Source organism: Aquila chrysaetos, chromosome 1 (genome assembly GCF_900496995.4).
Source record: "Aquila chrysaetos chrysaetos chromosome 1, bAquChr1.4, whole genome shotgun sequence".
NCBI classification, from domain to species: Eukaryota; Metazoa; Chordata; class Aves; order Accipitriformes; family Accipitridae; genus Aquila; species Aquila chrysaetos.
The window spans coordinates 66,484,407-66,504,614 of NC_044004.1; the positions used below are offsets into that span (position 1 = coordinate 66,484,407).

Sequence of the window (20,208 nt, forward strand, 5' to 3'; positions counted from 1 at the left end):
AGGTAGGTCGCTGGAGCTAATCTCCTGAGAAAATAATTGTAAGCGGATGCTGTGTGGCCTGTGGGTGGGAGAGGTAGGTGGGTTGAAGTAGCAAAGATGCTGTTGAGAATGCTAGTGGGGTGAGCACATGAAGTGCCTGTGTGGAGGGATCCCTCTAGAAATCAAACTCGCTAGCCTGTTGTCCTGTGTACTGGGGGGCGTTGGTATATTTTTCTAGTTTGCTGCTCAGATGCCTTTACCAATTTCCTAGATTAAAATAGCAGTATTCTTTCTAAAAGCAGGCTTCACTCAACAAGCAAGGGCCCTTAGTCTTACAACAAAATAAACATAGTTTAAAACCTCCTGAGAGTCTCAAATGGCGTACTTTGTTAACTGACTTCACTTCACTGTCCCAGGAGTAGTGGAGGATTTTTATGGTCATGGAGGATGGAGTTAGAAGACAGCTTCTTGCTTTAGCTGTTAATGCTGAACTCTTGCACTTGCCGGTGCATTACTTAAGTATTTAGTGCATGCAACAACATTGTAAGAAAATGTTTTACTATTATTAAGCGCTGCAACATTTCTCTGAGCAAGTTTGTCATGTTAGTGCCATCTCTCTCTCAAAGCCTTTCTAAGGTACCTGATACTATGCTGCTTTTTTTGACCTGTGTCGATTCCACCCCCCCAAAATCTTCCCTGCTCCTTTTAATATACAAAATAATAAAACAATAAACAATGTGAATTGTATTATAAAGCTTACCCAGTTACTTTAGGTATGTCTGTACTGCGTAGTGCACCGTAGTGTAGGAACACCTGAACTACTACTAGTGCTGGATGGGTCTTACTGGGAATGAGAGGTAAAATAATGGTCTGCCATCTCATGGCTAATTAACCGAGGTGCAGCATTTCACTGAGGTACTTAGTTGTTTGTTAGGTCCAACAGTGAATAGTGCTGGTTTTGCTGCCTCTGCCACCTGCCTTGGGTTAGCTGGAGAATCTCATCGTGATGGATTTGTGGAGTCATGCTGAAGTGAGCTCAAACTCTGTGCCCCTTGTTGGCTTGTGTGTGTCCACTTGCAAATTTAAGATAAGCATTTTATAACTCTGAAAAAAGAGGCAGAAAAACTAGGGGAGAGGCCAGGGAAAGCAAGGCACATTCAGTAGTTTCACTGTTGCTCAGCTGGGTTGAGGTCAATGCAGCTTAGTTCTTATTCCCTTGCTGTAATGATGAGAAATCACTTAGTTCCTTGGAGGGATGCACTTGCTGATCACAGGCTGTCAGTGCATTAATTACTGGGCTTGCACTTTATAGTAACTCTTGTAGCAATTCATGTGCTCTCAGTGAGTATCATTTAATTGGGAAGATAATGCTTGTTTAAGCTTAATGCTGTGTGTCGATTTCTTGTTTGCTACAACTCCTTTTCCAGGAGTTATTTAAAAGATTTCTTAGGTTTGTGAAAGTTCAGTTGTCATAGGAGTGACTGCTCTTCTCTTCCATTTCAAAGTGGCAAAACTGTGATTTTATTGTCACATTTATATTCTAACCTTTTTCCCTTTTACTTTACCTAGTGAAAGAACAGCTTTGGTGTTGAAGAGAAACCTCAGAAAGGAATGGGCCCTGTTTTCTTGAAGCTGTTTGCCTTGATGCCAAGAATGCTGTAGAGGTTAGTGATGTGGATGCTTAAGAGCTTTTGTAGAAATTGCCTTTTGATTTGTAATTGGTGCACATTTCAATAAATTCTGTGTGAAGCAGTTCATTTGCCTGTCACTGAGAGTTAATTCAGGCACTGTCAGAACGTGGTCAGTTTAAAATCACTCTATCCAAACAAAATTTAGGGTTTTGTTTGTCTGTGTAGATGCTGTAGAAATACATAGCTGGGTGTTCACAGAAAGTTGTGTGGTGTGATGCATGCTCAGAGTCAAGCTGTGTTAAATGTGGAGGTTTTCTTTGATAGGCTTAAAAAAAAAAAAGGTGCGAGTGATCATAATAAATGAGATCATAACACATGATTTTTTTTTTTTTTTTTGAGTTTTTCAAGTCTCTCATTTTTACTTTGAGAGAATAATACTCCTGCTTTTCAGTAGAATGACAGGCTACGAGAGGTCCATTCTGTAGCCACACAAAGGTAATGTTATCTCCACTTTTGCCTCGAGTGACTTGCATTTCAGTTTTGTATTCTAGTTTCTTTGGATTATGTACAAGCTGTGTAGACTGCTTGCTGTGAGTGTTTTTTCCCCAATAGCTGTATAGTCCTGCTACAAATATTATGGCCTGCAAGAGGCAGCTTCTTGCAAGTAGAATATTCAATCTAGTTTACTTTTGTATTCTTTGTAAAGCTAAAGAAGATTAAGTGGCTTTATCACCGGATTGATTTCTTCTTAACTAGAGAAGTCAAAAAAGCTCATATAACTATGAAATTCAGTAGTGCTTTGTTTTGCTGATGAAAAATGAATGTAGCAAGTAAAATCTGATGGGGCGGGGGGGGTAGAAGAGGTAGGCATGTTGAAATGCTTCTAAGCAACTGAATTTCCATAGCAGCAGTTGAGTTAAAATCTATTAAACCTGTCTGGTTACTGTAAAGGATTTCTAATCTTTGTTAGCTTACTTTAAAAGCATAGCTGTGTGTGGTGTGGCTACTGAAGAGTAATGTCCAAGCTTTGCTAGGACAGCCTTTAACATATAGACCCTTTTGGAGCAAAAAGAAAAAAAACACAGTGGAAAAAAAGCTGCAGCACATCACAGACACAGAAAGTGAAGGGTTGATCCAGTGGAAAAAGACCCGTTACTGTAAGGAAATGCTACTTGATGTAGCTCTGTGGCATGTAGTGCTTAACAACTGTTCTTGTAAGTGGTGCCATTTCTTATGGAGAGCTTTAGTTATATATATGTTAACACCATCTTTATCTTATCTGGTATAAAACTGAGGGTTGTAAAATGTTCAAGGGGAGGTATCACTTCTACTTTAACAAAAGCACACAGAAAGACAAAACCCCCAAAACACATCCTTCCGTATGAAATCCTGCATTCCAACATCAGTGCTTTCATTCTAGCTCTGTGCTGCTGCTTTAGTCTCCAATGTTTTATTCATTAACAAAAAAAAAATTCTGTCCACAAGGGGTCTGATAGAAATATACCTTTTTTTACTTTCATAGAAAATACCTTGCTCCCTTTAACCTATTGTGTTTAGATTTTTTAAAAATATATTCTACTTTATGGGGAATAAAAAAAGATGAAGGGCTCTTCTCCTCTCTTGTTAGTCTCACTCTTGACTTAGTAAAAGCAATCTGATGAGCAGACTGTTGAATGTGGACTGTTTTGTGAATCTGTGAAGACTGTCTTATTAGTATCATGATCTGCTGTTCAGATACTTATGTAGGAAATACTTCCTTGGCACTTTATGCATCCTGTTCTTCCGGTTCCAAGGACATGCAAGAACTGGCAGAGCTTATTAGCTTGGGTTTAGTGCTGCTGTCGTTATATTCCTTTCTGACCTGAGCCTGCTGTATTTGATTTGGTTGGACTCTCTGTGGGGCCATGTTGAGTTTCTTTCCAGCTGTGGCATGACTTGTCTGCAGCTACATGGACAATAGTAAAAGTCGTGATGCAGTTTATAAACACATAGAAGATAATGAGATAAGGGAAGACAGCCAACCAACATGAATTTGTCAAGGAGGAGGTTATATCAACTCAATTAGTTTGCTTCCTTGACAGACGAATTGGATTCATAAGGGAGGGAGGGATAGAAGTGATACAACTTGAAGTGTATAAGGTTTTGAAGGTTCATTTGAATGTAATACATGTAGTGATTTTTTTTTTTTTTAAATGGGATCTTCCTTAAATCACTGTACTGCAGGAGCAAAACTTATTAAAAATGGTTCAGAGGAGTATTTAACAGGGATTCAGGATCACCTGGAAAGGCATTTGAAGAAGGCTTCCTTACTAGCTTGCTGTGCCTGGATTTATCAATAATGGCATCCATGATTTAGGTGGTGGAGTAGAGTCCGCTTACAAAATGTGCAGATGATGTCAGTTTGGGAGTAGGTGATATGGGCACCACCAAGAGTTTATATTAAGGTGTTTGACTTTGTAATTGGGGTAAGTTAAGTGTTTGCATGTGTTCGTTTGACCTGACTCGCACAATATTTATTTGCTATACCATAGTAACTTAGTCAGTGTACATAACCTAAGTATATTGAGCTTACTGAGTTGGAGGGCCTCTTCAAACACTTTTGTTTGTGGTGCTTTCCTATCCTTTAGTACAATTACAGCGCTGAAACCTAGTACTTGAATGGAAACGGTTGTTACCTTAAAAAATGGTGTATCTGGATTTGAGGTCTTAGGACACCAGAGTTACACATGTGGAAGGTTAGCAACACTCTTGGAAAGTCCCAGGGTTTTTTTCTTGTGCCGCAGGGGAACAGGAGGTTAGGCACTGTGGAATAGGCAGCTGCTCTTGCAGGCTTCTAGCAGTGTCTCCTCCCTGTCTTTCCACCGATGGCAAGCAACAGATCCAGTTAGGCAGCTGACAGTAGGGCTGCCTCCCTCTGTTTGGTCACTGTAATGCAGCTAAAGCAGCTTGTCTGAACTCTGAAAGCAGGCTGCTCCTGCAGCCCCTTTTCTCTTTTTGCATTTCTGTGTCCACAGTCCAAAACATATGCTGCTGTCTGAGTGGTTGTTTGAGGTTCAGGAAGGATGGAGTGGGGGGGGCAGCGCGGGGAGAAGCAGTGCTTGAGGCGTTCATGATGTGGATTATTATTTGGCTTGTTGAAGATGTACATGAGGCAAAAGTAACTTCTGTATTCTTTCTGCTAGGTTGCTGGAGGAGATATCAGTGCTTCCCTCAGCACCTCAAGCCTTTTTTCCTTGCAGGACTTTAGTCTAATGTCTGTTTATTTGTAGTAGTTCCTTTAGTCTGCCATAGAGAGAAAATGTACGAGTAGGGAGAAGTGACCGTATTTTTTAAGAGCTTTTGTGGAATAAGATATGAAATGTGGGAGTAATTGTCATCTGGGATAGTGTTAGAGAAGTCTGACATACTGTGGTGTTTTAAGCTACCTGTGATAGAAAGGGATGTTTGTGTGCTGTGCTTTTGCATACACAATGCACTCCCCATAGTTGTCAGGTTATTGTGAAAGATTAATTTGCTGGCTTCCTTAGAGGTAAGCACCAATATTTCACACTGGATCAATAATTTTTGCTAGTGATAGATTAACGCCTGAAACTCCCTTTGACATGTTCCTGTCTGTTGGTGATGCCATAGTCTCTTATGGATGTGAAACATAGCGAGGGAAAAAATTGTCTCTATTGAGGTTAATTCTGTGGAGATACTGCTCTCTGGTTCTGTAATCCCTACTGCCATTTTCCTGACTTCTTGGAGTATGGCTCTTGCTCTTTGGTATCCTAGCAAATGTTTTTCTAGCAAAACTACAAATTAAGTTGATAATACATACACCTTAGCAGCAGAGACCTGGTGCACCAGTGGTGTAATTGGAATAGCAAAAATGCTGTGAATGTTTTTGTGCCCCATCTTACGTCCAAAATAGAGAGTATTGGAAGAGCTACTACTGGTAAGTGATAGCCTGTGAAAGGCAAGCCTTAGGCAGTCCCATGGAAAGACTCTAGGTCCCATGCATTGAAACAAACCGGAGGCTCAGTAAACCTAGGTTTAGAGCTTTCTCTTGTTTGATTATAACTTCAAAAAGCTTCCTGGGAGAAATCTCAAAGACATGTTCCTGTAGATGCAGGAATAACTGTTCAAAGTGGTGGAAGAAAAAAAAAAGCAGAAAAGTTAAAGTTGGGAAAACCTACCTACGTTGCATCTGATCTAAATTCTGCTAAGAAGTGTCTCTTGTACTCCTTTTATTTTTCCAGAATAATTAGTTCTATTGTAACTGAAATTTGAACAAATTTACTTTTCTATGAGATAAGTAGGAAAAATGCTGTCTTACAAATTCATTTGTAAGCTGTGATACATTATTCTCATTTGCAGTGACTGTGTTGCAGACCAGATGTCTTTATACAGTTTTTCATCTCGTTTGGCTGCTTGTGTGATTCTGATTTATTTTTGTAAAGCAGCTGTTATCAGTTACTGTGGCCTGGGTATTGTAAGGCAGAAGGAGGAATCCCTTCCCTTCAGCTTCGCAGTTCCTCCCCGCATCCCCGTGCTTGCCAGGAGGGACCAGCTGCGCTCCACAATCAAACCAGCCTGGGCGCTGGTACAGCCGGCGCTGGGGGATGGCGGCGCAAAGCTCCGGAGGTCCTCCTGACTGCCGGAAGGATGTTTACTAACGATGGGCTGGCAGTGGCTTGTAGGCAGAGGACCTTGCCATCTCCTATTAGTAATATCTTATGAGGAGAGGATTTGGAAACTACGATGCTTGCACTGAACTTCAAGAATTCGAGGTAGGATGAGACCTAAATGAATACAAACTACTCGTATTTCTTTGCATGATACTCCCCCCCCCCCCCCCCCCCCCCCCCCCATTTAATTTCATGACTAGCTTCTGTGAAGTTGTACTTCTTGTCAGATTCTTCTGGGGTTGTACTTGCTGTTATAAAAATGAACTGAACCAAATGACAAGCTGAGATTTAGTCAAAATATAGTGATATTTTGAATAATGTAAGTAATGCAACTGTACATAATTATCTGTTTTGGATGTTGGCTATACAGAAATAAGTGAAAAATAGGTAGATTACGTTTGTCATTCCACCTAAGGAAGAAAATAATTGATTTTAGGTTGTCATGTGCGTAGTTTTCAAAATATAGCTAATACAAGCCTGTTCTCAAGTGCGGTAGTTCTGCTGTGAAGCAAGCTTGTTATCGACTTACATTAGACAACGTTCTTGGAAATGTAACAAAGTTGGAGAAGAACCCATCATATTAAAATTGTAATTTGCCTGTCTCTGAGTGCGATAGGCTTGATTTTTTTCTCTTTGAATAAGAGAAGCTCACTTTTGGGGGATTTCTAGCTATCCTATTTAATCTTGCACTATACTGCATAAAGTTCTGTCGAGAAGGCATTTATTCACTGCGAAACACAACTTTCATTTTGGTATTATTGCCAAGCAGGAGTAGAACATGGGTAATGGAGAGGAAAACAAAAATAGTTTTGAAAGTAGTTGTTGTAAATAATACATACGCCAACCCCATTACTGACAGTAAAAAGTAAGCTAAATAGGTATGGATTTTTGAAAATTTGCTTTGTTCCTGTATGAGACACACCAGCTTTAATGTCCAAGAATATCTACACCCACTCTGGTCATTTAGTAAGTGTGCTACTGAACACCAGAAAAATTTCAGGAGTGCTAAATGCTTGACTGAAGAATTGGGGAGAACTGGAAGAATGCATTCACCTGAGCAATTAATATTGCTTTAAAAGTCTGCAATTTTAGTCTGCTTTGTAGGTTTGTGTTTGTGTTGTTTCGGTTTGGGGTTTGTTTGTTGTGTTTTTTTCTTTTCTTTTTTTCTAGTTAATCTTTTATCTGACACGTTAGCTGCTGGGGCATGGAAATCTTGTGGCTCTGATGGGGTCCTTCTAAATCAGAAGAACTGTATTCTGCCTTGGTTCTGTCCCAGCCTTCCTCTGCAAGCCTGGTAGCTCTCTTGACAGACTCTACCCTGTCATCTGGGAGCAGCAGTGTCTTTTGTGTGTTAGTGGGGAGCTAGAGCTATTTTCTGTAAGGAAAGATTCACAATCAGCTATTTTGTCTTTACTCTTCACTCCCTGTGAGGCTCCTGAGAAGTGTCCCCATGTGCAATGTGGAGAAGCTGTTTCCAAAGCCAGGGCTGGAATCCCAAGGTGAAGTCTAGCTCTGCCTCAAGTTCGCAGGGCACAGTGTGGTGTTTGAAGGCTGCAGATTGACCCTTCTCAGTCTCATCTTCAATTGGTGACTATTATCCCCAAAGGATCTTCTGCCACCCAAGAGAGGGGGCGGGGGAGGAGGAGGAGGAGTAGAAGAGAGGGAAGGTGAGAAGGAAAGACAGTACTTTCCCCCCATTGTTACAGTACTTGCTTAGTTACATGAAACATAGGAATCTTTACTGGTTTTCCCAGTGGCAATGCATCTGCTGGAGCAATGAAGCTGGTGAAGGGTCTAGAGAGTAAGTCTTATGAGGAGTGGCTGAGGGAACTGGGGTTGTTTAGCCTGGAGAAAAGAAGGCTCAGGGGAGACCTTATGGCTCTCTACAACTACCTGCAAGGAGGTTGTAGCGAGGTGGGTGTCAGTCTCTTTTCCCAAGTAACAAGTGATAGGACAAGAGGAAACAGCCTCAAGTTGTGCCAGGGGAGGTTTAGATTGGCTCTTAGGAAAAATGTCTTCACCAAAAGTGTTGCCAAGCATTGAAACAGGCTGCCCAGGGAAGTGGTTGAGTCACCATTCCTGGAGGTATTTAAAAGACATGTAGATGTGGCACTTAGGGACATGGTTTAGTGGCGGACTTTGCAGTGTTAGGTTAACGGTTGGACTCTGATCTGAAAGGTCTTTTCCATCCTAAATGATTCTATGATTCTGTGCTGTATGGTATGCAGCACTTACGTCCAGTGGAGCTCAGTGGATGTCTTTGTACCTTCCTAGTTTCAGTGTAGGGGAACCTCATCTAAGAAAAGTCAGTTCAATAGTAGTCCATTAAATGCCATTGTCCGTGGTGCCCAGCTTCCACATGGTGTTTACAGAGGGGCCTTTGCGTGGGGGTGTGTAGGGGGTGGTCAGGTTCAGCAGCTTCCTGTAGGGTGCAAACACACAGTGGAATAATGCAATAGTTGGAAGAGATCCGTTATTGTTTAAAAGCTTTACGTATGCTTTTCCATATGTATCTGGTCTGAATTGCTAATTAGAAGGTCTTGGGCTGTTTTGTTTTGTTTTGCACTTAGGAATACTATGAACGTGCAACTTGAAAGAGGTTGTGATCATTCACCCTTACTTACTTCCTGTTGCTTCATAAATAAGCATTTGTGCCCAGGGTTTAATGCTGATACGCTGCTGTTGCACTCTTTCTGACTAGGTGGTAGCAGAGAGAGGAATTTTATTGCATCAGCCAAGCATGTGCTGGTAGGATCATTATTTTGTTTTTCTTATCCAGGTTGTTAGAAACAAGGGCAGCTCTATGGAGACAAATTTTACAGGTAAAGGGCTTCTACTTACTGCTCTTTCATATGTAAATTTCCTAAAGACAGAAGAAATATTCTTCTTTTGGGTATATAAATGGCTGTTTTACATGGCTGGGGGAAGTTCATTCTTTAGATTGCTGTTGGGAAGAAAAAACCCAACCACCACCACCACAACAGACGGGGACCCACTTTGCATAATACCACACTCCTTTAAAAAAAAAAAAAATCTGGTGGCTTTTTCAGCTGAATATCAGAACTGTACTTAGACTCACTATTGTCATTATTGAACGTGTTGTTTGGGACTACCGTGTTTCGTACATGGCCTTACTGCTTAGATGTAACAGCCTGTCTCCTGTTCCAAGTTCACAGATTTCCTTCCCCATCTTCTTCCCCCCACCCCACCCCGCCGTTACTTGGAAAGGCAAACAGACCAAAGCACTCTTCCCCTTTCCTAATAATGGTTCATTGTTGGTTCTAGTAGAATAACTTTTCTAGGAAGGCTTTTTTACTTAGCTTGTTTACTGCTAATGCAAAAGCCACCCTCTGGAACAGTGTTTTTTCCCTATGCCTTTGTTGATGTCTGCATGCCAACCAAGCACATGCTTATCTCTTCAGATCCAGATTATTTTGCTTTTTTATTTGTTTGTTGTTTTGTGTCCTGCTCTGCCCCCACCCCCTTTTTTTTTTCCCAGGTGCTTTTTAGCAGCATTTCCTCTCCTGAATGGCATTGCCTTGCAGTTCAGGTTGGCAAAGTAAAATTTCAGTTCTGCTCTATTCCCAATGGGCTGTAACTGACATTCTGTTTTTCCAATTAATGCAAATCAGTTTATTGAGGCCTTTTGAAAACAAAAAAATCCTAAGAAAAATGGCATTCAAAGATGCTCAAGGTATTTTGCCATGCAACATAGCAAGAACTCGTTAATTAGAATTTGCTCTCCAAAAATATTGAGGAAGTAAATAGCCCATTCTGTTTTGGTTTTGGTTTTTTTTAACCAGTTGTTACCTGTCTTTATAGTGTTCAGCAAACTTTTTCTGACACTGCATAGATTACTTGTTTTATAAGCTTTTGGTGTAATGTTCTGATTCTGAAGAATCTTATCAATTCCTCTATTTCAGATGGTTTTGCTGAAGTGCAAATGTTTCTGAGATGTTTCAATTCTTGCAGCCTATGTTCAAAACCAGAACGATATTTCAGTACTTGCTTTTCTCCAATATGTTTTTCAGCTGTAGGTGTTAACAGCAGTATTGAGGTTTGCAGGATAATTTGAGTTTGCTTTTCTATTGTCTTGCCAGCTAGCAGGTGTGAATGGGGATCATTCACACCTGCAAGAGTGGCCAGTTACAAAGTTCCAAATTAACACTATCTGATAGATTTTTCTTTCCAAAAGTAATCTGCTGAGTTCATAATGTATGCCAGCTGAGAACACTGAAAACCAGAATTTTTATTCTTTCAGTCTGAAACTCGTTAACTTACTAGGCACAATTTTCCCATAAATGAGTGTTCCAAAAATACATGTCAGTGGAGAAATTTCTCCTATTTTTGTCATTATCTTTTGTGTCTGTGCTCCAGCCAACTTGGACTTTCCTTCTGCCTGTCAGGATTTTTGCGTTGCACACATTTTTGTCTCCTCAGTTACTGTGTTTCTCTAGTAAATAGTGTCCTTTGCGCTCCTTGAAGGAGAGGAGGAATTGTATGCCCAGAACTAGTTCAGACTTCATTGCAGTCAGGGCTGGATTGCCAGCTTGAGACCACACTGGAACAGGTCAAAGGAGTGGAAAAAATGCCATAGTGGTATGATTGCACAAGCATGAGCAAATAGTTTCTTGGAGCCTGAATGTCTATGAACAAACTTGAACGTGCTAACGCAGGTCTCTCATTTCTAACATAATACTTATATAGAGCCACTACTTTAATCTTTACTGTAACCCATGATTAGGGTTAATGAAACATGTTAAGGTTTTTTTTCTGCAGTAACCATTCCTCATCTCCTAAAGCAGAAAGGCTTCTTTTACACATGAAGAGTTTTATTTGGTCCTCAGCCCTGTAATGGCAATATATTTTGCCTTGCACGAATGATTTGAAACCTTCTTCTGGCATAAATACTACCTTTTTTTTTCCTTTTTTTTTTTTTCTTCCAAGATAAGGAGATGCCGTGGAATTGAACAGTTTGGGGTACGGGATTTCAGACTTCCTTCATGGCTAGCAAATCCAAACTAGTTTTTGGAGGTGACATCTGTGTTTATATGCAGATGAGGTGATTAAAGACTTAGCATTGAAATTCACAGATGAAGCTGTGTAGAACCCAGCAGTTAAATGTGGATTTCAGGTAGGCTTAGGGATGGACTGTATTTCTTGGTCTTGTTTTGTGAAGAGGTGAAGGACCATCTATACTATTATAGGTACCTCAAAGATGAGGTTTTCTGCACCTCTTAGTTGGATGTTAATGCAATATTTATTACATGCTATTTGACTTCTGAAATGTGAAAATTACTCATGAAATTTCCCTGACCTTTTTCAAATGCCACTTTTAAACAAGTGGTGGGTGTATCTATTCAATTACCTTTTGGTTCTCGGGGTAGTGTGTGGTAGTCCAACATGAAATGAGAATTTGCCTTTCATTTTAGTTGAAAAAGATGTAGAGTAAAAAATGCAAAGGCAGAAACCTTAAATGAATATATGTGGTCGGTCTAAATAACCTATGTTTGAGCTTTCTGGCAGTTTTGCTTTGTGGGCATTTGCAGTTCTTTAGCTTGATTATCAGTTTATTACTGAGCTGAAAAATAGGAGTCCTTAAGTCTTGTTAAAAGCTTGCTTTTAGAAAAGCAGTACTGAGAATTGTGTTTGTGCTGGTGACAGATCCTTATGGGTGCTAAATAAAGATGTGGGAAGCAATTTTATCAGCATCCAGCCAAAAATCACATTCTAGATATTATGTGGACAGTTTTGCTCCTGCTAGGAAAAGGCAAAACAAGTGCTTGCTTCCTCACGTGCTCTTCTTTGCTCTTTCTAAAACTGACTTGTAGCTCTTTCCTGTTTGATAAAGCTAGGAGTTTTGAGCACCATCCCGAAATATCTATGAACAATGATTTTAGTCACATCCTTTACCTCCACATGTGCATCAGTAGTCCTTCATGCTAGGTAACTGTTGTTCTGTGCTATTGCACTAAAAAATAAAGTTGAAGTAGGCCCTTGAGTTGCAAGGGCATAATGGATGGTGGGTCTGCACTTGAGATCTTAAAAGTTGTCTGTGCTTCTCGTGTATGGAAATAGAAGCAAAGAAAATTGATGCAACTTTTAACTGTGGTTTGGAGAAGTACTACATCTTGTTTTCAGCTGTGGTAGGATTTAATACTTTCTTTTACAGGCTTTATGTTTTGGAGGTGGCAGAATAAATGTAGCTTGGAAATATTTTATTAAAGTACCAGAAGTAACTTTGGGAAATAAGATTTTGTAGTTATTAATTAAAGCATTACACAACGCAATGATAGGGTTATCTTCTAGACATAAGCTATACGCTAATAAGTCAGGAAAAAATAGGCTATATGCAGAAGTAAAAAGCAATACTTAATTTTCTTATTTGAACAAAATGAAGTGCAAAAACTTGATATAACTGAAGTTCATTTTCATTTAAGTTAATACTAAATAAGAAATATGTACATTATTATTCTTTAGTGAGACAGCTTTCCTCCATCCCTGCAGCATAGGTCAAAAGTATCACTCTTACTTAATTGTTGTCCTTCTTTTTCACTGAATATAAAACATTAACCTTCAAGAGGGTACAAACCATAGGAAAACTACTCTATCAGCACTTGCTATTATGTGTCATTATCATGAATAATTTGTGGGAAATGGACCTAGAAAGAAGACTGATAGTCTGTATTTTATATCTGTGTCTTTCTCACTAACCAGTTACTTAAAGTTCTTCATATCTGTTAAAGTATTAAGAATTTTTGTTTGCAGCGATGTCAAGGCATTAAGGTCAGACTGAGCATAAGAATAGCATTTCTAATGTTGAAAGTAACAAAGGAATTGTATCTTTAAATACTCAATTGATTTGAATTCAGAGAACAGGAAATAATGTCCTGAATTAGGATAGCAAGCCTTTTTCTTTTCTTCCTCCACTACCCCCCCCCCCCCACCCCCCCCCCCCCCCCCCCCCCCCCCGCTTTCTTTGGAGATGTTAAAGTGAAAAATAACTGTATTGAATTCTCCAGTTTGGACACTACCTGTGAGCTGAAAGAGACACCTCTGTAAGTATCTCTTCAACCTGTAGAAACAAAACAGTATTTCATTTGGTTAGCCTCTGCGCTTACATTCATCTAAAAAAGGGAAGGTTAAGCTTTCAGGTGATAATATAATGTTCCTTGAGATAAGTTTTGCAATATTTCAGTGGAAAGGTAAATAAACCCAGAAAAGCCACAACCCTGAAATAATAGTGTGACCTTGCAAATCCCTGCCTGCACACCTTCCTTAATAAATAATACTTTGAAATACAAAAATTGGAGTGGGTGTTGATGGTGTTTTCCTGTTGGGAGGATTTCTCAATGAAATAGTTCCTGTTTTAACCAGATGACTAGCTGTTTAACAAGAGGAAAACTTAGTGTAGGAGTAGGCACTTTTATTACTGAGTTGGCACTCTGGTTTTCCTCCAGGCTCTGTCTTACAGGGACCAGGCGGTACTCCCCAAATGAGCGTGTGCTAGTTCAGTCCATCAGGGAGAGCTGATGGCTTCCTTTTCAGCAACACAGCTTCCTTGTGCATTATTTTCTTTATGTGTAAGTAGCTGGGTTTTGTTTGGTGGTGGGGGAACGGGAGGAAGTAGTCATGTTCCTTGCTTCTTCTCCTGCTGATGTTTTTGCCTGCAAAGAGAATTTATTATTCCTGTTCAGTTCTAAGGACAAATGGATGTGTAACTAGCCTGTAACAGCTCTGTATTGTTTCTTTTGAAGGCCAGAAAACGTCGTTTTTAATACTGCATATTGATGATCATCTTTGGAATGTTAGTATTAACAACAAGGGTAGGGAATCTTAAAATCAGGAAAGAAATAACAGACATAGTGTGGAGGGAAATAACAGGTGGAATTTGCTGATCCTAACGGACTTCTGTGATTCATTGTAGCACCTGAGATAGTTGGGGTGGAGGTGTGAGCTGGTGTTCCATTATAATTTGCAAAGAGAGAAATTGATTCCTGTTTCACTGCTAAGCTACTGATGTAATACCAATATAGTGCCTGGAGAAACACTTGACTGTAATTACAAAGCAGATAATTACCTAGCTGCTTTTTAAACTAACGCCCTTTTGGAACTAGATGCACAGCTTGGACCTATAATAGCTATTGTGAAAATAAGTGTGTCTCATGCAGCTTCTGTCTACTTTTTTTCTTCACTAATGTTTTGATAGCTCTAGTACGATTTCCCATATATTACCATACCCTAACTTGTTTTAATGAGTTTGTGTACGTGTTATGTTTTTCTCATGGTGTCTGGTTTTGAGCTCTGTAAGTTGGTGGTGTTTTATGTAATGTAATTTCTGATTGTTTGTCCAACAGCTTCCGCTAACGGTAGGAAACACTTAAAATAATATTTTAAAGGGTAGAACTTAACTCTTGAACTAACTCCAGTGAAACTGATTGAGAATCTCGTGGGTTCATCTTGTAGGATTCCTATGCATTTAACAGAAAAGTTAAGAACTTGAAGAATGGATTTATATCAGAGCTGATCAACTGGGTCAGCCTTGCTTATGGTCATGGGAAAATGTGCAGCCATCTGACAGCCAGTGAAAGAAGACAAAGGGATTGTTTAAGTAAGGATGCTCATGGTGTGCCTTTACTGCTTCCTTCATTTCTCTTCACAGGGAGACTTTTCTACTTCTACCACTAAGAGAAAACAGTAATGTGTTTTACGAGAGCAATGTTTTTATTGTTGCTGTCTTTGTGCATGTTTGAAATGTACTTGTCAAGTGTCTCACTTTAGTTTTGGTCCATACAGAGCATGATGATATGCAGCTGCCATTAATTCACCTTTTTATCTCAAGTACTAGAAGATGGGTGCAGTGGGTTGAACTGCTTCAACCCTCCTGATAAACCATGTGCCTGTCACTGTGAGGCTGCGTTATAGAGCTTCCACTTGCTTAGTTTGCTCTTTAAAATAACTTCTAACTTCTCAGCTTAAAAAAGCCAAAGACTCAACAGTTGGACCATCCAACTCAAAGGTTCCCTATGAGGAGTGTGCCTGCTTGGACCTGCTGGGGAAAGTGACTCATTAGGGCCATGTAGTAAAGAACATGTGGCTGCACCAGGCTGTAAGTGCTGGAAGAGGGAATGTGAGGCAGGAAAGAGCCTCCTCTCCTGAGAACCAGCTTCTGTCCTTGCCTCTTCCACAAAACTCCTCATGAGGCTTTTGGAGTTGCTCTCTAATTGCATCTGCTGTGTACTGGGCATCTAGCTTTGAGATCACAAGCTGATAGGGAGAAGGACATCAGCTGGTCTCTAAGGGATACAGTGCAAGCAAGCAGAAAGATTCAAGCATTACAAGACACCACATAGGAGTAGCTACTCTCCAAAGTTTCTTAAACTAGATATCCAGATTACTAGACATGACCGATTTTTAGTGTGTGTGTCTGTTTATTTTGTGTATATTGAGGCTGTTAACATGCCTGTACTGTGGGGCAGATCTATGAAAATAAGTTGATTTAATAGCTGTGAGGCATTCTGATCTGGCCGTGATGAGTGGGACAGAAGAACCCATGAGGAAATGCATCACTATGTGTGCATAGCAGGCTTTCAGTCTGGGTTGCAGTAACCAAGGTGTAGCATCACGGTCAGAGGGGTGAAGTAACAAAATACTCAGCAGCTGCTTGTGAAGCGAGGGCTGTGTCCAGCCTGTCTGCTGAGAGAGGCAGGAGGTCCTTTGGGGGACGATAGGAAGTGAGCGTGCAATTTAACACTGTACTGTAATGCATGTGCAGAGGCAGGTCAAATTCAAGTTCTACAAGCGATTACAAGACAACTGTTCCCTAACTTGTGAGCTGCTTCTCTTAAGGTTCTTTTCCTGTACGCTTTTGCTGTGCAGGACACTTGATTGTCAGGTGCTATAAGCAAGCAGTTGTGAACAGGTTACTTGACTGTTACTGAAAATACTGGAATACTTTCATTTTTGGCATTAAGGAGACTGCCAGCCTTTAATGCTTAATTCAGGTCATGTGGTGGTTACAGCTGACTGTGAAGACTGTGCAGATGCTTTTGCTTAGTAGAATAGGAAGGTCCTTTCTTCTAGATATTTTTCATTTGTAGTAAAAGGTGTACTGCTTTCTCTTTTGCAGGCCTAAGCCTAAACAAAGAAAACCTCAGTCAAAATATTTATACAGGACATAGTAGCAACATGCCACTGTTCTTTCACTCAGCAAACATGTGTAATGTTCTGGTGTAGTATTTCTAAGGTATCGTTCCTCTGAAGATTTCAGTTGTTTGGTTTGGGGGGGGGGGGGGAGGTATTTATTTTAGATTAATTTAAACATCTCAATATTTTCTTAGGATAAGTAAGTTCTGGTACTGAGTATTTACAATGAGGAAGCTTTTGCCTGCTGTAAACCATGAATAATCCTTCTCACATGTCTAAGATTTGGGCCTAATGCTGGAGCTCCCAGAGCCCACGGCTATCTTCCTTGTATTTCCATAGATAATCTGTGCTATGGTAATCAGAAAAAAATATCACTGTATTTGGACTGGCAAAAATAAATTGCAGAAATTCTTTCAGGTTTCATGTACAATGTATTTTGGATGACGTTGCATGAAGCCCATGCTAGCCTTTTTTCTAACAGGACAGAAACACAGTAGGACTCAACTATGGAATAATTCTACAAGTAGTATCCACTCTGCTTGAAATTAATATATTGCGTATATTCAAGTTGATCTGCAGTGGAATTGAGGTTGGACTTTATATGATTCTGAAGACTGAGAATGAGTGGAAAATACTGCCAGAAGAGCTGATCCAGAGGGCTGATAACATTGTCAAAGAAAAGCAGCATATGTGGGAAAGATCTCCATGTGTAAGTGTCAGTGTAACTACCCCTATCTTCACTCTATACAGTGCAACATGGACTCCATATCTGTGAAAAACATCAAGGTAATGAATACTCTCAAAGCAGTGTCTTCTAGGAAGATTTTCTTGAGCGTCGCAGGGGCTTCCTTGGGCCAGAAATCTGAAATTCCATGGCATTGTGGTGTTTTGGTGTGGTGATTGGTTTTTGGTTTTTTGGGGGTGGGCGGGGCAGGGTGGAGTTCCAGCTGAATTAAGTACACACATGGAATATATGAATTTTGTAGTGTCTTTTGGTTACTTCTGGAAAAAAAAAAAACCAAAATGAAATTAATTTGGATGTTATTTACACTATGTTACATCTATTCTCCCCTCCTCTCCACCCTATCTCTTACGTTGAGGTTGAATACATGATTGTACTGCTGAATAGGCAGGAGGGACCATGAATGTGTTGAGAAAGTGAGGACTACTTTAATTGTTCTCTGCTTTTGTCATCTGGGTTAAAACTGCCCCAGTGGAGGTAAACAGATTACATCTTGGAGAAGCTATCCCAGTAGGCTCCTGTTACACTGGGAAAATAGTGCGTAACATTTATTTAGACTTCTCTGACTATAAGAAAATTGTTAGATCTGGAACTACAACTGTGTGGCTGAACCAGTGCAAATTCCTGTTCTAGGTGTGCACTTAGGCTGAAAAAAGCAGTAAGATTTAAAAGAAAAATTGGCTGCGCTAGCAAAAGTCTACAGCAGTGGTGGATTCAATGACAACATGTTTTGTGTGTTGGATTTAGAGTTCTCAGCATTCTGTGAATCATAAAAAGAAATTTAAAATACTATCTTTAAAAGATTTTATGAAAAAGAAAATACTTCCTGCTGCTTAGGCAGGGAAGTTTTGGCTCTTTGAGCTCAGGTGTGGTATTCTGTTAGTTTACATGTTACTACAGTGAGAGAAGAGTTCCCAAACTGAAGAGTTTGGGAAAAGGTGTGGGTTTCTGGAGGAAACACCTCCAGAAACTGTGCTGTTTCTTTTTTAACTGTGTGAATAATGCTGATTTGAAGTCTGTAACCTGTACTATTTCTTAGGGATAATACACTAAAAGGCAACATACAGTACTCATTTTTCTTCAAATGTGAAAGCCAGTGCAAATTTCCAGCATGGGCTGATAATTGCTGGCTTGTACATTAGCTTAACTTTTTTGATGACTTCTCGTTTCATAAATTGATTTTTTGCATTGTACCAAAAGGTTCATTCGCACCAGTTCCTAATTTTTCTTGCGTGTTAGTAAAATGCTGTTTTATGAACACATGCCAGAAAAGTATTTCGTTCTTGGGTTAGACAGAGAATATTTTTCTTTTGTTAATGTTTCTTACTAGTGGTTAATTATCTTCAGTTTTAAAAGTGTAGTCCTTGTTTGTAGCTGGTGTTATTTTCCTGGCTTTAGCACCGAAATACTGTCTTTCCTCACAACTTAATCTCTGGGTTCGAGTTCTTCAGTAATGGGTGTTTTTCCTCTATTACTCTAATCACGGCACCTTTGGAATCATTACTTCTCCTTTTAATAATTGACCCTTCATGGTAACCTCTCTGATAATTTAAATAATTAAGTTCTTTAAGTTTCTTGCTGTGAGGCATTTTCTACTCTTGAATAATTTTTATAGCTGTTACTGACCTTTTTTCCAACCGCCTTGAAGTGATGAGAGGTAGACATTACAATTCTGTGGAGTATTTAATTTCTGGTCTCCTTAAGTTCGTGTATGGAGCTGAAACTGTTTCCCTGTTTCCCCCTTCCTCCTTCCCTTACTTGAACGTAGTTGTGAGAATAGTCCTTTTTGCCACAGTGTCCAATTGGCAATGTCTGTTGAGGGATTTATCTGCTCTGACCCTCTCAACTCTTGTGCAAGGCCCTGCTTGATAGACTTCAGTCTCAGGTTCAGAAGATTTGGTCCATGTTGTTTTGAAGACTAATACAGGGCTAAATACAGATGCTGTGTCATATCTGTGAAATGTTTTAAAACATGTGCACCAATTACATGGTAAAGCAGAACCTGGGCAAGATCAAGCAGGACTTGAGAGCCCTGGGGGCATGAGTGAAGAGGACAGAAGCCCAACTGATCTTCTACTTTATCTTGCCAATTGGAAATAGGGGTGCAGGCAGAGGTTGACACATTATGCAGATCAACACCTGGCTTTGTGGCTGGTGTCATCACCAGGGCTTTAGCTTCTGTGATCACAGAAGGTTCTTTGGCAAATACAGATTACTGGGGAGAGGTGGGATCCATGTACCTAGAAGAGGGAAGAGAATCTTTGCTGGCAGATTGGCTGATTCAGTGAATCATGCTTTAAACTAATAAGCTTGGGAGATGGGGTCCAAAGCTGAGACACTTGTGTACTCACAAGCAGCAGGGTGGATGAGTGTACCTACCAGAGCAGTGACGAATGTGCTCTAACCCTCCAAAAAGGTTCCACCAAAAAGGTGAGAGAGTTGACAGTCAAACTGAAACGCTTCTATACCAATGCACGCAGCATGGGTAACAGCCAGGAGGAGCCGGAAAGCTGTTATCTGACCACCATCACTGAAACTTGGTGGGATGAATCATGACTGGAGCACTGTAGTTGATGGCTAGAAACTGTTCAGGAGGGACAGGCAAGGCAGGAAAGGGGCAGGTGTAGCCCTCTGTTAAAAAATAGATTGATTGCACAGTGCTTTTTTTTTTTTTGAAGCAGCAATGCACAGGTGGAGAGCTTGTGGGTGAAAATTAGAGACTAAGCCAACAAAGGAAGTCTCGTGGCTGTTTTTTACTACAGACTGCATATCCAGGGGAGGACATTGATGAAGCGTTCTTACTTCAACTACAGGAAGCATCACACTTGCAGACCCTGATTCCGCTAGGGGACTTCAGCCACCCTGACATCTGCTGGAAAAGATGATCTTTAAAGGTCCCTTCCAACCCAAACCATTCTATGATTCTAAAACAAGTTTCTTATGCTTCAGGACAGAGAAGACCAAGGTGTTCTGCAGACCCAACAGCTGAGGTGCAAGATGAACGATAGCTCCGTTGGATAGCCTTGTGTACTTGCCATAG

General features: G+C 40.2%; 1 protein-coding gene across 9 annotated transcripts in view; it reads left to right on the forward strand.

Annotated features, from left to right (window-relative positions):
- Positions 1 to 20,208, forward strand: part of WDFY3 (WD repeat and FYVE domain containing 3) — a 187,035-nt gene that overhangs the window by 38,891 nt on the left and 127,936 nt on the right. For 4 of the 9 annotated variants that reach the window (XM_030023883.1, XM_030023874.1, XM_041126918.1 and 1 more), the window contains exon 1: positions 20,118 to 20,158. The exons of 1 other annotated variant lie outside the window; for it this stretch is intronic. Coding sequence is in view for 3 of the 8 variants with exons in the window: in XM_030023894.2 (XP_029879754.1) it covers positions 20,109 to 20,158 (50 nt within the window). In the remaining 5 variants the exon portion in view is untranslated. Of the gene's footprint in view, positions 1 to 1,548; positions 1,644 to 16,907; positions 17,213 to 19,846; positions 20,159 to 20,208 lie in introns of those variants that run through there. 4 more of the 9 variants (XM_030023894.2, XM_030023903.2, XM_030023921.2 and 1 more) reach the window with 4 other exon arrangements.